At 35.5% G+C, this 17284-nt stretch overlaps 1 protein-coding gene across 1 annotated transcript; it reads right to left on the bottom strand.

The window, feature by feature from the left end:
- Nucleotides 1-1021: 1021 nt before the first annotated feature.
- On the bottom strand, nt 1022-9526 carry LOC107868129 (mannose-6-phosphate isomerase 1). Its single transcript, XM_016714723.2, has 5 exons — nt 9026-9526; nt 7253-7420; nt 2991-3203; nt 1866-2132; nt 1022-1464 (listed from the first exon to the last, which is right to left on the bottom strand). The coding sequence occupies exons 1-5, from the start codon at nt 9332-9334 to the stop codon at nt 1150-1152; spliced, it is 1272 nt and encodes a 423-aa protein (XP_016570209.1). The 5' UTR covers nt 9335-9526; the 3' UTR covers nt 1022-1149.
- Between the last annotated feature and the right edge of the window lie 7758 nt (nt 9527-17284).

Raw genomic sequence — 17284 nt, 5'->3', positions numbered from 1 at the left:
TCTTCCGTTTGCTAGTGGGAGAGACTTCAACTATCTTCAAGAAGCATATTATCGTGCCTCTAAGTCAAGCAAGTTTATTTTGAATTTCTTGTACAATTATCATTATTGTTATAACAAGGGAACCCTAAGCTTGGCTTCATTGCTATGGCTGAAAGTTTACTTGTTACAATAGATTAAAAAATATTTTACACCATTATTATATAAAAGTTAAGTCCAAGGCAAAATAATGAAAATCTATAGCATGTTTGACCAAGTTTTTGGGAGGCCAAAAATACTTATTTATTTCAAAAAGTGTTATTTTAGAAACGTAAGGTATTAAGCCAAACTTTCGAGAAAAAACCAGTGCTTTTTGGGAGAAGCAAAAGCATTTTTTTTAAAGAAAAAAAAAACTATTCCCCGAAAGCATTTTTGAGATGCTACTTTCGAGAAAAATGCACTTAAAAACACTTTGAAAAGTCGTGGCCAAACATTAATTACTGCTCAAAAATGCTTTTAAAATTTACTAGTCGAACACAAATTTTTCCCATCAAAAGTATTTTTCTAAAAAATATGTTTTTAAATAATATTTTTTAAAAAATAAATTGATTTTAAAAGTTTTACCAAACTAATAGAGAGAATAAAAAGATGAACTTCCAATTCTGGATCATTATATTACTCTGACTTCCAATTAGTATTTGCTGCAAGAACTTGCAAGTGCAACCAAGAAGAAATGATCATTCCCCTTTTACTCTTTCCTGCTCCTTTATCACTCCTTTGGATTAAAACATACCTCAATGCTGAGTTGGCAAAATATTTGTTCCCAATCGACAACAGATGTGTGTAGGCTAACTTAATACAAAAGGAGTGATAGTTGAGGTATGAAACTTGGGAAAGTTTGATAGTTTAGATAGGCAAAGAGAACAATGGATATTTGAGGTATGAAACTTGCGAAAAAGTGATAGTTTAGGTGTGGTTTTTACCGTTCAACTCTCCTAAAAAGGGTCATTTTCTTGTAGATATCAAAAAGTTGGGAGAAAATATGTTTACCAGAGAAGAATCCATTTATCACTAATGTCACTTTGACTCAAAATATTCATCTATATATATGCTCATTATACAGCAAGATTCTGGTATTTGAATCAATCCTAGCTAGTGTTAGAATTAAATACACTATTTATGCAACTCAAACAACCTGCTGCTAACTCCTGCTCTATATAGATGCAGGCCAGACAAGGTTGCAACAGTAATACTGGTATTTGCAGATGCAAATAAGACATCACCTTCGGCAACTACCTCATCTGATGATGTTGTCATCGTTCCCTCTCCCCTCACGACCAAAAAAATGGAAGGACCGGGAATGGAAGGAAATACAGTTGTTGAGTTTTGGGGAAGAATGCAACGGTCCACCTCGAATTCATCAAAAGGAGGTTGGTATCTCATTGTATATGGATTAACCACAGTGCCCTTCAGTATTTCAGGAAATCCCTGCAAAACAAAAACTGGTTCAGATTCATATAAGTAAAGGGACGCACAATGTATGCCATTTTAGAAAATAAATTGGCGATAGCCCTATAAAATCTTCTCATAGTGAATAGACACGCGACTTAAACACTAACATATGACAATTCCTAGTAAAATCTGGCTCTTAAAGGATATTAAATCCGAAGGATATACACCTTCAAACCTAAACAATTTTAGTCATCATATTGAGCTCAAAACAATAGAACTCTTACCTAACCTATAGTTGTTTAGACTCTTATTCTTTGAAGCACATATAAAGTTGCTACTTTATTGAAAGTTCAGTCGTGAACTTCAGTCTCCAACTATATCAAAAGGACTGACGAAACATGGAAATGAAGCAAAACCAGAATGGTGTCTGACAATACCTGTTTGTATGTGAGCATTGAACAGAGTATCTCAACATCTCGGTTCTTTGGAGTTAGACCGGCACGTATCACGTTATCTGAATTTGCCATGCATTCAACAGATTCACCATATAAATATGCATGAGGTTCATTTGAGCCTAAATATAAAGCTTCGCCAGGGTTGAGTTTCACATAATTTAACAAGTACGCAGATAAGACACCAACATCATCTGGATACTGCTTCTCAAGTTGTAGAATCAGTTTTTCTTTGTCAGTTAGGTGCCTCGCCTACAAACATGAAAGATGAATGCACATTACCATAAAGAAAAGGGACAATCGGAAAGCTGAATTTAAGCAGCAAGAGTTACAGCTAATATGCCAGAGGAGACCATAAGCAGTTAAGCTCCACCATATAATTCACATAAGAATTATGCATAAACAGAAGAAATAGAAATTCAAATCAACATGTCTCTCACTTTTCCAAAATGGCAGAACTTGATGCAGCAGATACAGTCAAGAGCCAAGAGTCACTTTAGTGAATGTGAAAGTTCAAACATAACAGGAAATAAGTTAAAACTGAATCATCACGCTGCAAGGATTCACATCGCAACTGAGATGCAAATCAAGTCCAAAACAAATTAGCTCCTTAGAAGAAAGTTGCACAACAAAAGCAACTCGATGGAGGTTATAACAGTTCTGTTTCAGCTGACCCATACACAGTAAAGTGGAAGAGAACTATCTTTTTTCCTTTTCTCTTTAGTGAATGAAAAAAGAATTAGATGGATCAGCTGTAGAATTAAAATTCAGAAATTCCAAACCAAAAAACCATGTAACTCTAATCCCTCGAATTCTTCAGAAATGAACTTATTTTACATTCTCTGCCAGTGCAATCCATATTCCCCCAATCTAAGAGTCTAAATGTAAGTAAGTGGAGGCATGCAAACATGTCTTTGCGTTAAGAGATTGGCCTAAGACACAAACACATATACTAAAGACAATAAAGACCAAAATTTCCAAAATCTAAGAGAATCTGTCCAAATGAACTAGTTACGACAACACAGAAGAATAAAAAGGACAGATCCAACTTATCTCAAGTAAAACAAGAAAAGTTATACTTTAACTTGGTTAAGGATGAATATAGATTACCTGGCCTTCAAAGTTTAGGCGACTAATCAGCTTGGATAACACTTCAGCAATCACGTCCTTGCGAACTGTCATTATGTCAGTAAATACTGATTGTAGCAGTAATCTAATTTCCTCCTTCCCGTCATGCTGATGCAAGTTTAAAACTTGCTCTGCTTTTGCGTTACCAACCACTTCCACAATCTCCGGTGTAGTACGAACAGTCACCTTAAACTCCTGGAAAAAAAAATCAATATACTTGTTATCACAATCAAAAAAAAAAAAAAACAAATCTAATTAGTCGTGTACTCATGTTAGTACACAAACCAAATTCTAATTAGTCATGTACTCATGCAGTACACTCAGGTGCTACTCATTCCATTTCTATTTATTTGTGTAAGTTACTACTTGGATGGTTAAATAATATTTTCTTCGACCTTAATTTTTTCAAATACTTCCTAAATATTTTGAATTGTTAATTATCTTGATTTAGTAATGCTTTTTATGTATTTTCTAAATATGTAAATCTTATTTAAAAAAATTGAAGATTCATGTCCAAATTCACACCCAACATTAGTTAGTTTGACTCTTATATTTCGAATTAAAAAAAAATTGAAAGAGAGGGAGTATGTTTCTTTAGGAGCCCTTTTAGACTTGTCGGAGATTTATATACACCAACATACCCAGTGTGATTCAACAAGTAGGTTACGGGGAGGATTGAGTGCATGCAAACTTTAGGTTGTTTTTGATAGACCTTTGGCTAAAGAAAAACATTTTCCAAAACAGATTTGAAAAATACAAGAGTAGAAAAGTCATGACTAAAATATTGAAGCAAAGAAGAATACTGACTGCAAAAATAGTAAAGATAACCAGCAAAGGAAAACAGTAGTAATAAAATTGAAGAATAAGGTAATGATAGAATAATAATAATAATACTGGTAAGGAGAAGAGGGAGCAAAAAAGGTGCTCTAAATTAGACCCATGCTCTCCCGTAGAAAAAAGAGAAATTGCTCGACCACTTACTAACTTTATACCTTAATCCTTGACCTCTACACTCTCCTATTTAGGATCATGTCCCTAGTGAGCTAAAGATGTATCATGTCATGTCTAATCACATCTCCCAAATTCTTACACGATCTACCTCTACCTCTACCTCTCCTTAAACCTATCACTATCAACCTCTCGCACCCCCTGGGGCATCTGTTTTTCTCCTTTTCACATGTTCGAACCATCTCAACCTCGCTTCCAGCATCTTGTCCACTGTGGAGGTCACTCCCACCTTTCCCAGTATATCTTCATTCCTAATCTTGTCAGAGATATATGTACCAACAGAAAACATAGAGAACTTCTAGTACTTTTTGAATTTACTTTTAATTTGTATTATAATTGCCCTAGATGAGCTTAAATGAAGCGACATGGCCAATGAGGATTCATATAGTCGACCATAACTTGTTTGGAATTGAGACATAGTTGTTATAGTCATTGAACTTAATTCTATTCCATCAACTCAAGTCAAGGAGCACAACCATTTATCAAGAAAATCAACCACATGAATAAGTTATACTACTGCCTGTCCTGCCAATGGTGGGTCTACATCAACTCCTGCCTATTGGTTTGAAATATACATATAATGTTGAAATTTTTTATAAGAATATAGTTACACTAAATTCCTACTCATTGTCATTGCACCTCCATACCGACTTACTTAAAATCGTTGGAACCAACTCTATTGCCCTACCCATTTTTAGATCTCTCACAACGAGAAGCTTGTCACACTTGCTTTATGCCGATGACACTCTGATTTTCTGTGCTGCAGACAGAGATCAGGCGCTTCATCTTAATCTAACTCTGCACTTGTTTGACGCTCTTTCAGGCTTACACATCAACAAGCTTAAAAGTGTGATCTATCCTGTCAATGAGGTGCCAAATTTGGAGGAACTAGCAGATATTTTAGGATGTAGCACTGGCACATTCCTACAACTTATTTGGGACACCCACTGGGTGCAAAACACAATGCCACAGCTATATGGAGTGGGTTTATCGAGAAATTTGAGAGAAGACTTGGCTCCTTGCAAATGCAATATCTTTCAATGGGTGGTAAGCTTACTTTTATCAATAATGTACTTGATATTATCCCCACACTACATGTCACTGCACCTTAAGCACAAGGAAGTGTTGAACAAGCTGGACAAAATTAGGAGGAATTTATTTTGGCAAGGAAACAACACTGATTATATGTTCCACCTAGTGAAGTGGGATATGGTCATTCTACCAAAGCATCATGGGCGCTGGGTATCAAAGATTTGGCAACTAACAACTAGTGTCTGAGAATGAAGTAGATATGGAGATGTACTCATGAAGAGCTACTACCATTATGGAAGAAGGTGGTCAATGCCAAACATGGCACCCAAAGCAACTGGTGCACAAAACTCAGCAGGGTCCCTTTTGGAGTAGGAGTGTGGAAAAGCATATGTAAAACTATGGAGGAATTCTCAAAATGTCAATATTTCACAGTTGGGAATGGGCAACTGATCGAATTTGGAAGGACAAGTGGGTTGGGAATTCAGTCCTTATGAATGACTTCCCTAGAATATTTCAGATTGCAAGTGAACCTGACTCCACTATTGCACAAAACAGAGAAGATCCTGCCTGAAATCACCCTAAGGAGGAGCCTTCAAGATTGGGAGGTGGATGACCTAATCAAACTGCTAGCTACACTTGAGGGAACTAAATTGAATGTCCAAGCTGCTGAAAAGTTCAATTGCGGAGATGCAAATGACGGAAAGTATACTGTGCAATCAGGTTACAAATGGCTTAAGGCCCGAAATGAAGTCACATCAATATGCCAAACAGTATCAAGGAGGCTTTTGAATCTTGGGGCAGTTGGGAAGTTGACAACTCTATCAAATCAATTTGGAAAGTGGTATGTGTTGGGATTTTTTGGTGTTTATCGAATGAAAGAAACAGTAGATTCATGGAAAATCAACTGTCAGTTAAATGTTACTTTCTTTATTTAGTTGTGCAGATATGACCCCTATAGATTCCCCAGATTCCTTCTGGAACTTTGTTGGCTCTCTGTATTTAAGATAGTGCTCCTGTAATGTTGCTAACACGGTCTCACTTTTGCTTTTGCAACTACAATGTAGCCTTACTCTCTATTTTTTTATCTCTGCATCTCTTGATGCCTTCTATGATTAAGCCAATTACTTCATAAAACAAGCTTGTCAACCAGAATAATCATACCTACAGAGTCTTAAAGTACACAGCTTTTGAACACAAAATAAGAAAGCAACTTAACCTATATGCTAACCAGAATACCCAATCAGCAGCCTTTCATTTTACCTAGACAGGGAAGGAGGGGATGAAAAATGTTATCTGGAATTCCTTCTCCCTTTTCAGATAATTTTACTCCCTTAGGGGTCGTTTGGTGTGAGGTATAAGGGATAAGTAATCCCGGAAAAAAATGAAGTATTATTTTATCCCATGTTTGGTTGGAGGTATTAGTCAATATCGGGATAACTTATCCCACCATTTACACTATAGTAATGGGATAAGTTATCCCATATGCATGGTGGGATAAGTTATCCTGAGTAATCCTGGGATAACTAATCCCGGGATAACTATTTCCCAACCAAAGGACCCCTTAAATTTTAAAATTTTGACATCTGGTTGTCAAAGAGGAACCATGAGCTCACATTCGTACTAATTTTTTTTTTCAAAAAAGAAAATGTTCAAATAGTATAAACACAAACAAACATCAAATTTTAAACAATGCATAATAATTGTTTTAATAGGAGGGGTTCACACTCATGATATTGCCAATGAAGAAAAACCTGACAAAATATGAGATTTTGAATGAAAGGGTGCATGTACATAGAAGAAGCCAAGTGATCTTGTTATCTATCAAAAAGGGGCACCGTAGCCTCTCAATGCGCCACATACAGTTTTTTAATGACCTAGGAATCTGCCAGGGGCCAACCATTAAGACCAACCCAGCCTCGAAAGAGGGATAATGGGCCCGTCCCTCTACCCTTCTCCACTTGAATATCAGGCTTAGTTTGCATGGCACATAGCGTGAACCTGTGACCGAAGGTACAAATTCCTTAACCTTTGCCACATGAACTAATCCCATCCCCAGATTATTACATAAAAGTGCTTCTACCAGAATCACTTATAAGAAACAGTAAATTTATATGCACCTGAAATGTGCATCATTTGAGAGTAAGAAAGCCTATCAATGCTCCAAATATTATCTAGACTAACATAAGCCTTAAGTCCTCAAGTACCTCAAGACTGACAAACCCACATAAAGCTTCAAACTGCGTCAGCGCCAAAGCCATCTCGGGTTTATGATTGTCATCCTTGTAAACAGAAGGCTGCTCTTTATGCAGAGATGTGGCCAAATCTTTGTCTGGATGGGCCTGTATGGACAAAGCTTTGGCAACAGATAATACCTAAAAACAAATGAAATGTTAGAAACCTATTTAGCCATACATATAAACATGTATATAAGACTTCCACTCATTTCAACAATAACAACATACCCAGTGTATTCCCACATAGTGGTGTCTGGGGAGGGTAGAGTGTACGCAGATCATACCACTACCTCAGGAGAAGTAGAGAGGCTGTTTCCGATAGACCCCCGGCTTAGGACCGATAACAGTATACCAAACACAAAAGATAAGTGCATATAAACTAGTACGGCACGCAAAATAAACTAACAGTATAACAAACACCAAAGATAAGTGCATATAAACTAGTGCAGTATGCAAAATAGCCACACGATAATACTACAGTCACAACACCACGAAACTCATTTCAAATATATGAAATTAATCTGAATGTTCTTATCCAGATTTTCTATGATGCGGACAATGTCAATATCTGAGGTAGTAATTATGCCATTTGTATACTGCTACCGCAGAGCATGATAAAAATCAAAACTTCAGTAGATTCCTTGATTTGTTTTGTAAATTATGTGAACCAATTCATCTTTTTTTTTATAAGAAAAAAAAGAAAATTTACCTTCCCTAGCAGCTCCCACCAGTAGTAGTCTACTAGTTATTATGCATTTGTATACTTGAGCATGATAAGAATCAAAACTTCAAAAGATTCCTTGATTTGTTTTAAATCACGTGAACCAATTCATCTCTTTTTAGTAAAAAATCTTTCCCTAGTGATCAATGAAGTGGTTGAGAGCTATGAGGTCTCAAGTTCAAATCTCAACAGAGACAAAAACATGAGGTGCTTTCTTCCCATCTGTTCTATCCTTGGTGGACAGAGTTACCTGCTACATGTTATTAGTGGGAGATGGCAGGTATCTTTTGGAACTAATCTAGGTGAGCGAAAGCTGGCCCACACCCCAGGATCGTACAAAAAAAGAGATTTTTTTAACCCCTTCTTGGAGCTCCCACCTTTTTGTATATTGCTACTACAGAGCAAGATAAAAATCAAAACTTCAAAAGGTTCCTTGATTTGTTTTGAATTAAGTGAACCATTTCATTTTTTAAAAAAAAAAAAATTGTTTACTACCACCTAGTAGGTTCCATCTTTTTGCTCCTATGGTGACTCAAACCTACAACATTAATGTTGGAGGTGGAGGGTACTTACCCTCTAAGCAACTCATTTTGTCGAACAAATAAGAAAAAGAGTCTGATGTACTAAACCCCTCCAGCTATACGTGGGATTCGAGAAAGTGTCAAATCGCAAGGGTCTACTGTAAGCCGTGTTACCTTCCATTTCTAATAGAGGTTATTTCCATAGCTTGTTGAACAAAACTATAATGATAAAGAAAAATAAATGCTTGGGTTCCACACGCACCCACCACACAATCAAGAAAAAAATAATCAGTTGCATAAATCAATACAATTCAAAATCCCAGAAAACCAAACAAAAAGATAATACTCCCAATGTCCCAATGTTTTTGTGTCACTTTTCACTTTTCAAGATTCAAAATATATAAAATGTGCAACATATAGTATACTTTTCGTATAGCTTTTAAATATCCCAACCCAAATTAACTCTGAGAAGCGAAAAATGTTAAAACAGAGCAAACAAACCTTGAAGAGAAAGGGAAAATCGGTACCCCATTTCTTCAAAACAGTATCTCCAAGAACACTCGGATTTCTTTCAATCCATTCCTTCAACGTCACCTTTCCTCCTCCTTCGCCTCCCCGAACATATGACGGACCAGACTCATGTGTTCCCATCCAAAATTCAGCATATGGATGATCCTGATCAATACCGATGCGAGCATTACGATAATAAAGACGTGCAACAGTAGATTCACGACCAATGATACCCCAATCTGAATTCTTAACACAACAGATCAACTTGATCAACAATGCACCACCATTTACCTCCTCCATGGAATGCTGTAGCAGATTTCGAGCGTTTCATTGCTCTAGTGTAGACACACGCATTGCGTTATCTTTTTTTTTTTTTTTTCTTTTTTGGTTAACAGTTTCAATGTGGAAGAAATGGAGATTGTAGATGTCAGAACTGAAAAATCAGAAAACAGAGGAAAGAAAGAAAACAAAAGGAAAAATGAGAAAAATGGTTTCTTATATTTGGTAGGAAAGAAAATATTTTTGACTCTTTTATTTTCGGGAAAAATAAGTGATCTTCATATATATATTTTTTTAAAGTATTTGGTTAGTAAAGGATTTGGGTAAATACTATGAGTACTAACCTAGACCCTATGTGGACTCGAGACCTAACTCTGGCCCTGATCTCGAACTAAGATTGGAAACCTGAGCCCGAGCTGTGACTCGATCTTGACATCAAATAACGGTCGGGTCAGGATAAAGGTCTCGAATTAGGGTTGGGTCTTGAGTCTGGATGGGGAGACTTATCCCAAGTCAGGATTGGGTCATGAGTCGGTCCCAGTCGGTTTTGGGAGTTTTGTTGTAAGTTGGATTTGAGGTGGGAAATTAGATCTTGAGCTGGGGTTGGGGTCAAAAGTTAGAGCCTAGTCCATGATTGTGGCCAGGCCAAAAGTCAAGTTTCAAGTCGGGGTTGGATTTTATGTTGAATTCAGGTCTTTGTTGGGTTACGATTTAGTTCAAGGTCGGGAATAGGGTTCCAAATCAGGATTGGGGCCGAGTTTGAGTCTTCAACAAGGGGTAGGTCCTAGGTCGAGGTCAAGAGTTGGGTCTTGATCGGATTTAAGAGTTTGGTCCTAGGTTGGGTTTAGGTAGGGAGTGTGGTCTAGAGTTGGGGTTGAGGTTAGGAGTTGAAAGTCTAGTCCTAGATTGTGGTTAGGGTTAGGCGTTAAGTTTAGATTCAAGGTTAGTTTTTGATTTGAGGTTGAGTCCTTATCGGGGTTATGATGGTCGAATCTTTAGTCTGGGTCTAGAGACTTATCCCCAGTTGGGATTAGGTATCGAGTTGGGGTTACGAGTTGAGTCTCCAACTGGGCTCAGGATTCTGGTCCTAGCTCCGAGTTGAGAGTCCAGTCCTAGGTTGTGGTCAAGGATGGAAGTCAAGTCTTTAATCAAAGTTGGGTTGTTAATAGGTCAGATCCTAGTTCAGGGTCAGGAGTAGGGTATTAGATTGTAGTTGAGAGTTGAATTTAAGTCCTAAATATGGGTCAAGTTCTACGTCCAAGCCAAGAGTTGGGTCCAGAGTCAAGGTTAGATCTCAGATTGAGGTTGGGAGTGATTCATGGGTCATGCTGGGTAGTTAGGTCTCAGGTCGGGTCAAAAGTTAGGTTTCGTATTGGGATTGGGAGTCTGATCTTAAGTAGTGGTCAGGGTTGGGGGTGCCATGTAGGGGTTTGGTTGGGTCGAGCCTTGATTCTCAAGTCGGACTCAGAATCAAGAGTTGGATCCTGAATTGGGATCAAAAGTTAATCCCCTATTAGGATCATGTAGTAAGCTTGAATGAGATATTTAGATAACACCAAAGGGGAGAATACTCTATTTTCTAACTTCTCCGACTTCAACCTTGCCTATAACTCTTCATCTACTTTGTGAAAGCAAACAACACAACTTTTTAAAATCAAATTTTCAAGATACACACACAAAAATATATATCGTAAGTGAGATTCTTTGACTCTAACATATGTATACCATCAGCACATAAAACAAAATTTATAAATTAAATTTTAAACTAAAATAATTACACATGAAAGAATAAAGACAAGCTTTCGTGAATGAGCAATGTGAATTATTATCCGGTAACTTATTTCCTAGGTCTTAATGATTGAATATCACATGAATCGATGAATATAAAAAATAACAAATTAATTAGATATATGTGGTTTGCTTACACTCATTTTCGTAACATATAATGCAGTGTATGCCACTTATTTCTTATAAATGATATTTTGAGTATATGTTTTTTTCTTCCGTTTTGATTGCTCTGTTATGATCAAGATTCTTTTTGTTGAGATTGATATCTCTTCCAAAAGTGTAACGTAAAGTGACTAAAACAATGAAGACATGTCTTTACTTTTTTTATTATGCCAGCGTTGACTCCAATCTAAAAATAGCTAATCATTATTGAACCTTTCAGTCAATTAATTCACTCTTTAGCTTTTTGTTCACGAATTGAATTTCATATGACAACCTTTCTTTTCAAGTTATGACCCATTAATAATTTGAAAAATTAAGCTAAGTAGTCGTCGTTCACCCAACGAATTAAATTAAAAATAGCAAGAGGATGAATAATATATGTATAATCTTGTATAATTAATTATATATCTTGTTAAGTCTATTTATGCATTATTGTTGGTTGTCAAAAAAAAAGTTTCACAACCCACTAACTTTAATTTACTAGTTTAACTGCCTGTGTCTCGTACGTGTAACGTTTGATTATTTAAAATTAAATAATTTTATCTAATACGGAGATTTTTAATGAAGTGTAAAAATATAAATCACTTTTTAAAGATTTTTCACATTTTAATATAATAATGTAAATATAAACATATATTTTAGTGTAAACACATATATATTTTACCATTAAAAGTTTCAAGTGGTCGATAGATATCACTTTTGCGTTTGTCATGCAATACCTCTTTCCCTTGCTATCAGAGGCTAAGAGAGACGCATCAATTTGAATCATTTGAATCGTATTTATGGTACGATTATTTTTTTCTTTAAATCTTTCCTTGTTTTTAAAGTGAAATATTTACAAAAAGCATTGATTACATTCTTATTACGTAATTAAAACTTTTAAAATTTGATACTTCTTAAATTTTTCTTATTCTAATGTTTTTATATTTAATTCTAGATTTTTCAAATCTTCTTAAAATCAAATTAGTTGATTTAGAATTTTTAAACTAATGAAAAAAGTATTAGTTATCATTAGTTCTAAAGACTTTTAATAAGAAAAGATTTTTTTTACCATAAATATATTTAATTAATTTTTAACTCTTAGGTATTAGAAAAAATAATAAAAATAATTTTGTCTAAAACAGCATTTCTAAGGCTCTTCACACTTTTAATATATTATAGATTCTTACACATAGTTCAAATGATATAAGATTAAATGAATTGAGAACTTGATCCATTAACCACCTACTAAATTATTTAAAATTATTCATTAGTTAAATAACTATAGTTAAACGAATAATTCAAATATTTTAATAAAATTTGTTGAGAAGAGAGCAATTAGCTCTCATATCAATGGTTAATAAATGGTATCAGAGCATTAACTAACGTTTTACCACAAAATAAAAGAACAATTAGCTCTGATACCAATCTACTTAATTTTTAAAAAGAAACTATTCTCATTATTTCTAAATATTTATCATCTTTTTAAGTTGCACACCCCTAAGAAGCTATGTAGTTTTACCATCATGTACTTATTTAATTTTTTAAAAATGTGTTATATCTTTAATAAATGACATAAATGTGCTTATGAAAGTATGTAAACAATCATAAATAAATGAGTTAAAAGACTAAATCAACACTAATGCTCACAAATCTTACAAGGGTAAATATAGAAAGAATAGTGATCAATTATTCTTTAATTTTGTAAAATGACAAGTATTAAGAAATGAAAAATAATTTTTGTTCAAAAATGTCTTCCAAGCCTACATTTAAGTCAATTGGTCCTTATGGTTGCACTTAACCGCCTGATTTCCTCTTAACACTGAGAAGCCTGTTAGGACAGAAGAATAATAGGAGATGACCCACAAGGTGAAAAGTTTGGAATGACTATGAAGAACTTTCAAGGACTTGGGGGTTACAAAAGTGTCTCATATAAGAACTTATGCATGTTTCCAGGTGTCAACCTTTCCCTCAGCTTTAAAATGCCGAAATTTGAGAAATATGACAGATACGGGGATCCAATAGTGCATTTAAGATGTTATTGTAACCAATTAAGAGGTGCTGGAGGTAAAGAAGAACTACTCATGGCTTACTTTGGTGAGGGTCTTTCGGGTCTAGCCTCAGAGTAGTTTGTTGATCAGGATATTGATAAATGAAATAGTTGGGATGATTTAGCTAATGAATTTGTGCAACAGTTTCAATATAATGTGAAATTGATCCTTGACAAAAAATCCCTACCCAGTATGAAAAAGAAGAATATTGAGAGTTTCAGGGAGTATACAATCAGATGGCGTGAACAAGTTGCTAGAGGGAAACCGTCCATGAAAGAAAGCAAAATAGTGAAGGTGTTTATTCCAGCACAGGATGAAACATATTATCAACACTTATTACCTGATTAGGCAAGCCATTTATTAAGGTCCTCAAAATAGGGGAGATAATAGAGGATGGAATTAAGACCAATCACATTATTGAGTTTTACAACATTGAAAGGGATTACTCAAGTATTTTAAAAGGGTTTAGGAAGTATTGGGGGAAAAAAGAATGAGGAAGATGTATCTACTATTATAGTTGGACAGCGGGCACGATCAAGAAGACCACATCATCATTGCTCCCAGGCTTAATCCCAAGTTCATGCCCAACCTCCACATAATCACTCCCAAAATCCACTATACTCCATTCCCCCACCTTCATATCCAGTGTATAATACACAACCACATGTTCAAACCGCATCTTACCCATAATGGAACACACCAACTCATCAGAGTCATCCTCTAACTCCACAAACATACCAAATCCCTTCTAGGTCCGATTTTTAATCTAAGCCAAACAATGAAATAAGACAGAAGTCAAAAGATAGATTCACACCAATTGGAGAGTCGTATGCCAATCAGAGATTGGTATAGTGGAGCATGATTACTCCTTTCCTTGGGACACTCTTAATCGGCGTTCAAGAAATTTTAATCCTAATTTATGATGTGCATATCATTCTGATAGTCAGGGTCATAGTATTGAAGATTGTCAAGATTTGAAAAGAGAAATTGAAAAGTTGATTCAATATAGATTAATTATGTAGAACATTGACAGTGAGGAAATCTCTAGTCAAGCTGATATGAAAACCAGTGGCTAAGATGTCATGCTCAGCAATTGGGAAGTCACTTCTCTTCCTGCTAGGATAGATGTTTAATAGTCTATTTTGTTTTCTTTTATATTATCCAAATTACTTCAGGGTTGTAGTTTGGGATCGATCTTGTTTTGTCCCTCTGTCGTTTATGTTCAAACCCTTCGATCTTTTATTTCAACTAAATGAGGTGTCCCTTTCCCTTTATTTTTCAAATATGTGTTATTTATTTATTTTTTACAGTATATTTTATGTTGATTCTAGTGATATGACATGCCTACGAAATTTCAGCCAAATCTTAAAATTCAATTTAACCATGAAACATTGAATCAGAGGGCTAAAGTTAGAAAAAACATCTAAGAAAATATGTAGAGTGCTGAGACATTTGGTGACAAGTTGAGGCCTTCTTTCAAAATTAAGGCAAATATTTTGAGAATTACAAGAATAACTTGTCATCAATTGAAAGATATGTCTCAATTAGGTCAAAAATGTGTGATCCTATATCAAGAGGAACCGAAAGAAAATCAATTTCACGAAGGCATGAGTCATTCAATGTAAGGGATGTACAACAAAGGTGGAGTTGTATGCTTGACAAGTGTAGAGGAAGAAGTAGCACACATGCTCAATTAAAGTTAGTGTTGTTAAAGTGTCATAAATGAACTTTATCTTTCACTGTTATATTCCATGATGTATACTTGTATTTTCAAGGACGGATATGAGGAAGGTATTTCATTCTGCTATCCAAATATTGTGTCATCTTTTATTTACCCCATTTGAGCTTTAGTTCTATTTTCTTTCATGCCCCTCTTCTGGAATCAAGATAGAGTTAGAAAACTCAAAAGAGAAGGTGTCGAGCAAAATAATATAGTCAGAAAAGTTTCAAAAAAAAAGAGAGAGAAAAATATGTCCAAAAAGAAATAAAAAAGAGTGACAAGAAAAATAGAGTCAGTAAAAATTCCAAAGAGAAAAGAGTAAAAAAAAAAAGAAAAAAGAAATCAGAATCAAGCAAAAGAACAAGCTGTCTGAACTACGTGTGACCTGATTCTCCTCTCTCGAGGGTGAGATACATAGGCTGCCCTACTCAGGGCTTGGTCCAACCAAATAAACAATTCGGAATTTCCCAGTGAGAAGAAATTGGGGCATGATTTAATCCTCATTGTTTGAGTCAATTACAAAATTTGTAAGTCCTACCCCACTTCAAGTGTCATTTGGGCTTCATGTCATCATTTTTTTCTAACCTTATCCAAAAGTCAAGTTACAACCAAAGAAAGACCTTCAGATCAATCTTTGAGAATGTTAAGTCTAAGCATGCAATGCATATGACAGTGCATTTGGAAACTACTTGTCTTCCTCAGCATAAGAAATCAGAAGAGAAATAAAAATGAGAGTCTTATTAGTAAAAACCCTCATGGGCACCGTAAGACGATGGTAAGTTGAGAGAGATAAAAATGAGAGAGTCTTATCAGTGAAAACCCCTACGGGCACTGTAAGATGACTGTGAGTTAAGGGAAATAAAAATTAGTCTTATTGGTGAAAAATTCTCACAGACACCATAAAGCAATGGCGAGATGAGAAAAAAAAATGAGAGGCTTGTTGGCGAAAATCCTTCAAGGCGCCACTAGCCGAATGAGGTATCCGAATGCAGTCGAGTCATTCCCCTTGACTCTTAAAAGACGTACCTTTTAGTCAAGTCATTTCCCTTGATCCTATTAGATGTACCTTTTAGTTGAGTCATTCCCCGTGATTCCTATAAGACATACCTTTTAGTCGAGTTATTCCCCTTGATTCCTACAAGATGTACCTTTTAGTCAAGTCATTCCCTTTGATTCCTATAAGACGTACCTTTTAGTCGAGTCATTTCCCTTGATTCCTATAAGACGTACCTTTTAGTAGAGTCACTCCCCTTGATTCCTATAAGACATACCTTTTAGTCGAGGCATTCTCCTTGATTCCTATAAGACGTACCTTTTTGTCGAGTCATTCCCTTTGACTCTTAGAAGAAGTACCTTTTAGTCGAGTCATCCCCTTTGATTGCTATAAGACGTACTTTTTAGTCGAGTCATTCCCCTTGATTCCTATAATACATACCTTTTAGTTGAGCCATGCCCCTTGATTTCTATAAGACGTACCCTTTAGTCGAGTCATTCCCCTTGTTCTTATAAGACGTACCTTTTAGTCAAGTCATTCCCCTTGATTCCTCTAAAACGTACCTTTTAGTCGAGTCATTCCCCTTGATTCCTACAAGACGTACCTTTTAGTTAAGTCATTCCCCTTGATTCCTATAAGACGTATCTTTTAGTCGAGTCATTCCCCTTGATTCCTATAAGACGTACCTTTTCGTTGAGTCATTCCCCTTGATTCCTATAAGACATACCTTTTAGTCGAGTCATTCCCCTTGATTCCTAGAAGACGTACCCTTTAGTCGAGTCATTCCCCTTGATTCCTAGAAAATTTACTTCCTAGTCGAGTCATTCCTTTTTACTCCTAGAAAATACACTTTCTAGTCGAATCATTCCAATTAACCCATAGAAGATGCATTTCCTTATTTGGGTTTTGCAAGTAGTTATGATGTGACTTTCACAATAGTCCTTTGATTATAAACTGAGGTAAAATTTAATTCCTGTTTTTGGAACTTTACTTTTTTGGCAAGCAAAATTTCTCTTTACAATAATTTTTGATTGGGATAATTTTCTTTCTATTTTTGATGTGATTTCAGGAGTCCGACCCAAGCACAGGGCGAATAGATGAAAGTCAAGCAATAAGGTGAAGAAGTTGAAAGTCAAGAGACAAAGTAAAGAAGTTGAAAGTCAAATAACAAGGTGAAGAAGTTGAAAAATAAGCAACAAGGTGAAGAAGTTAGAATCAAACAACAAGGTGAAAAATTGATAGCCAAGCAACAAGTTAAAGAAATTGCCAGTCAGGAG

This window comes from Capsicum annuum, chromosome 4 (assembly GCF_002878395.1).
Source record: "Capsicum annuum cultivar UCD-10X-F1 chromosome 4, UCD10Xv1.1, whole genome shotgun sequence".
NCBI classification, from domain to species: domain Eukaryota; kingdom Viridiplantae; phylum Streptophyta; class Magnoliopsida; order Solanales; family Solanaceae; genus Capsicum; species Capsicum annuum.
The sequence above is the reverse complement of the archived record's forward strand: the minus strand, read 5'-3'. Positions and strand labels throughout refer to the sequence as shown.

Coding starts and splice junctions, on each gene's coding strand:
- LOC107868129 (XM_016714723.2), bottom strand. CDS start 9,334: ATGGAGGAGGTAAATGGTGGTGCATTGTTGATCAAGTTGATCTGTTGT. Junction 3,204..7,252: donor GTGGGTTTGTCAGTCTTGAG/GTACTTGAGGAC, acceptor TTTTTTTTCCAG/GAGTTTAAGGTGACTGTTCG. Junction 1,465..1,865: donor CAATGCTCACATACAAACAG/GTATTGTCAGAC, acceptor TTTGTTTTGCAG/GGATTTCCTGAAATACTGAA.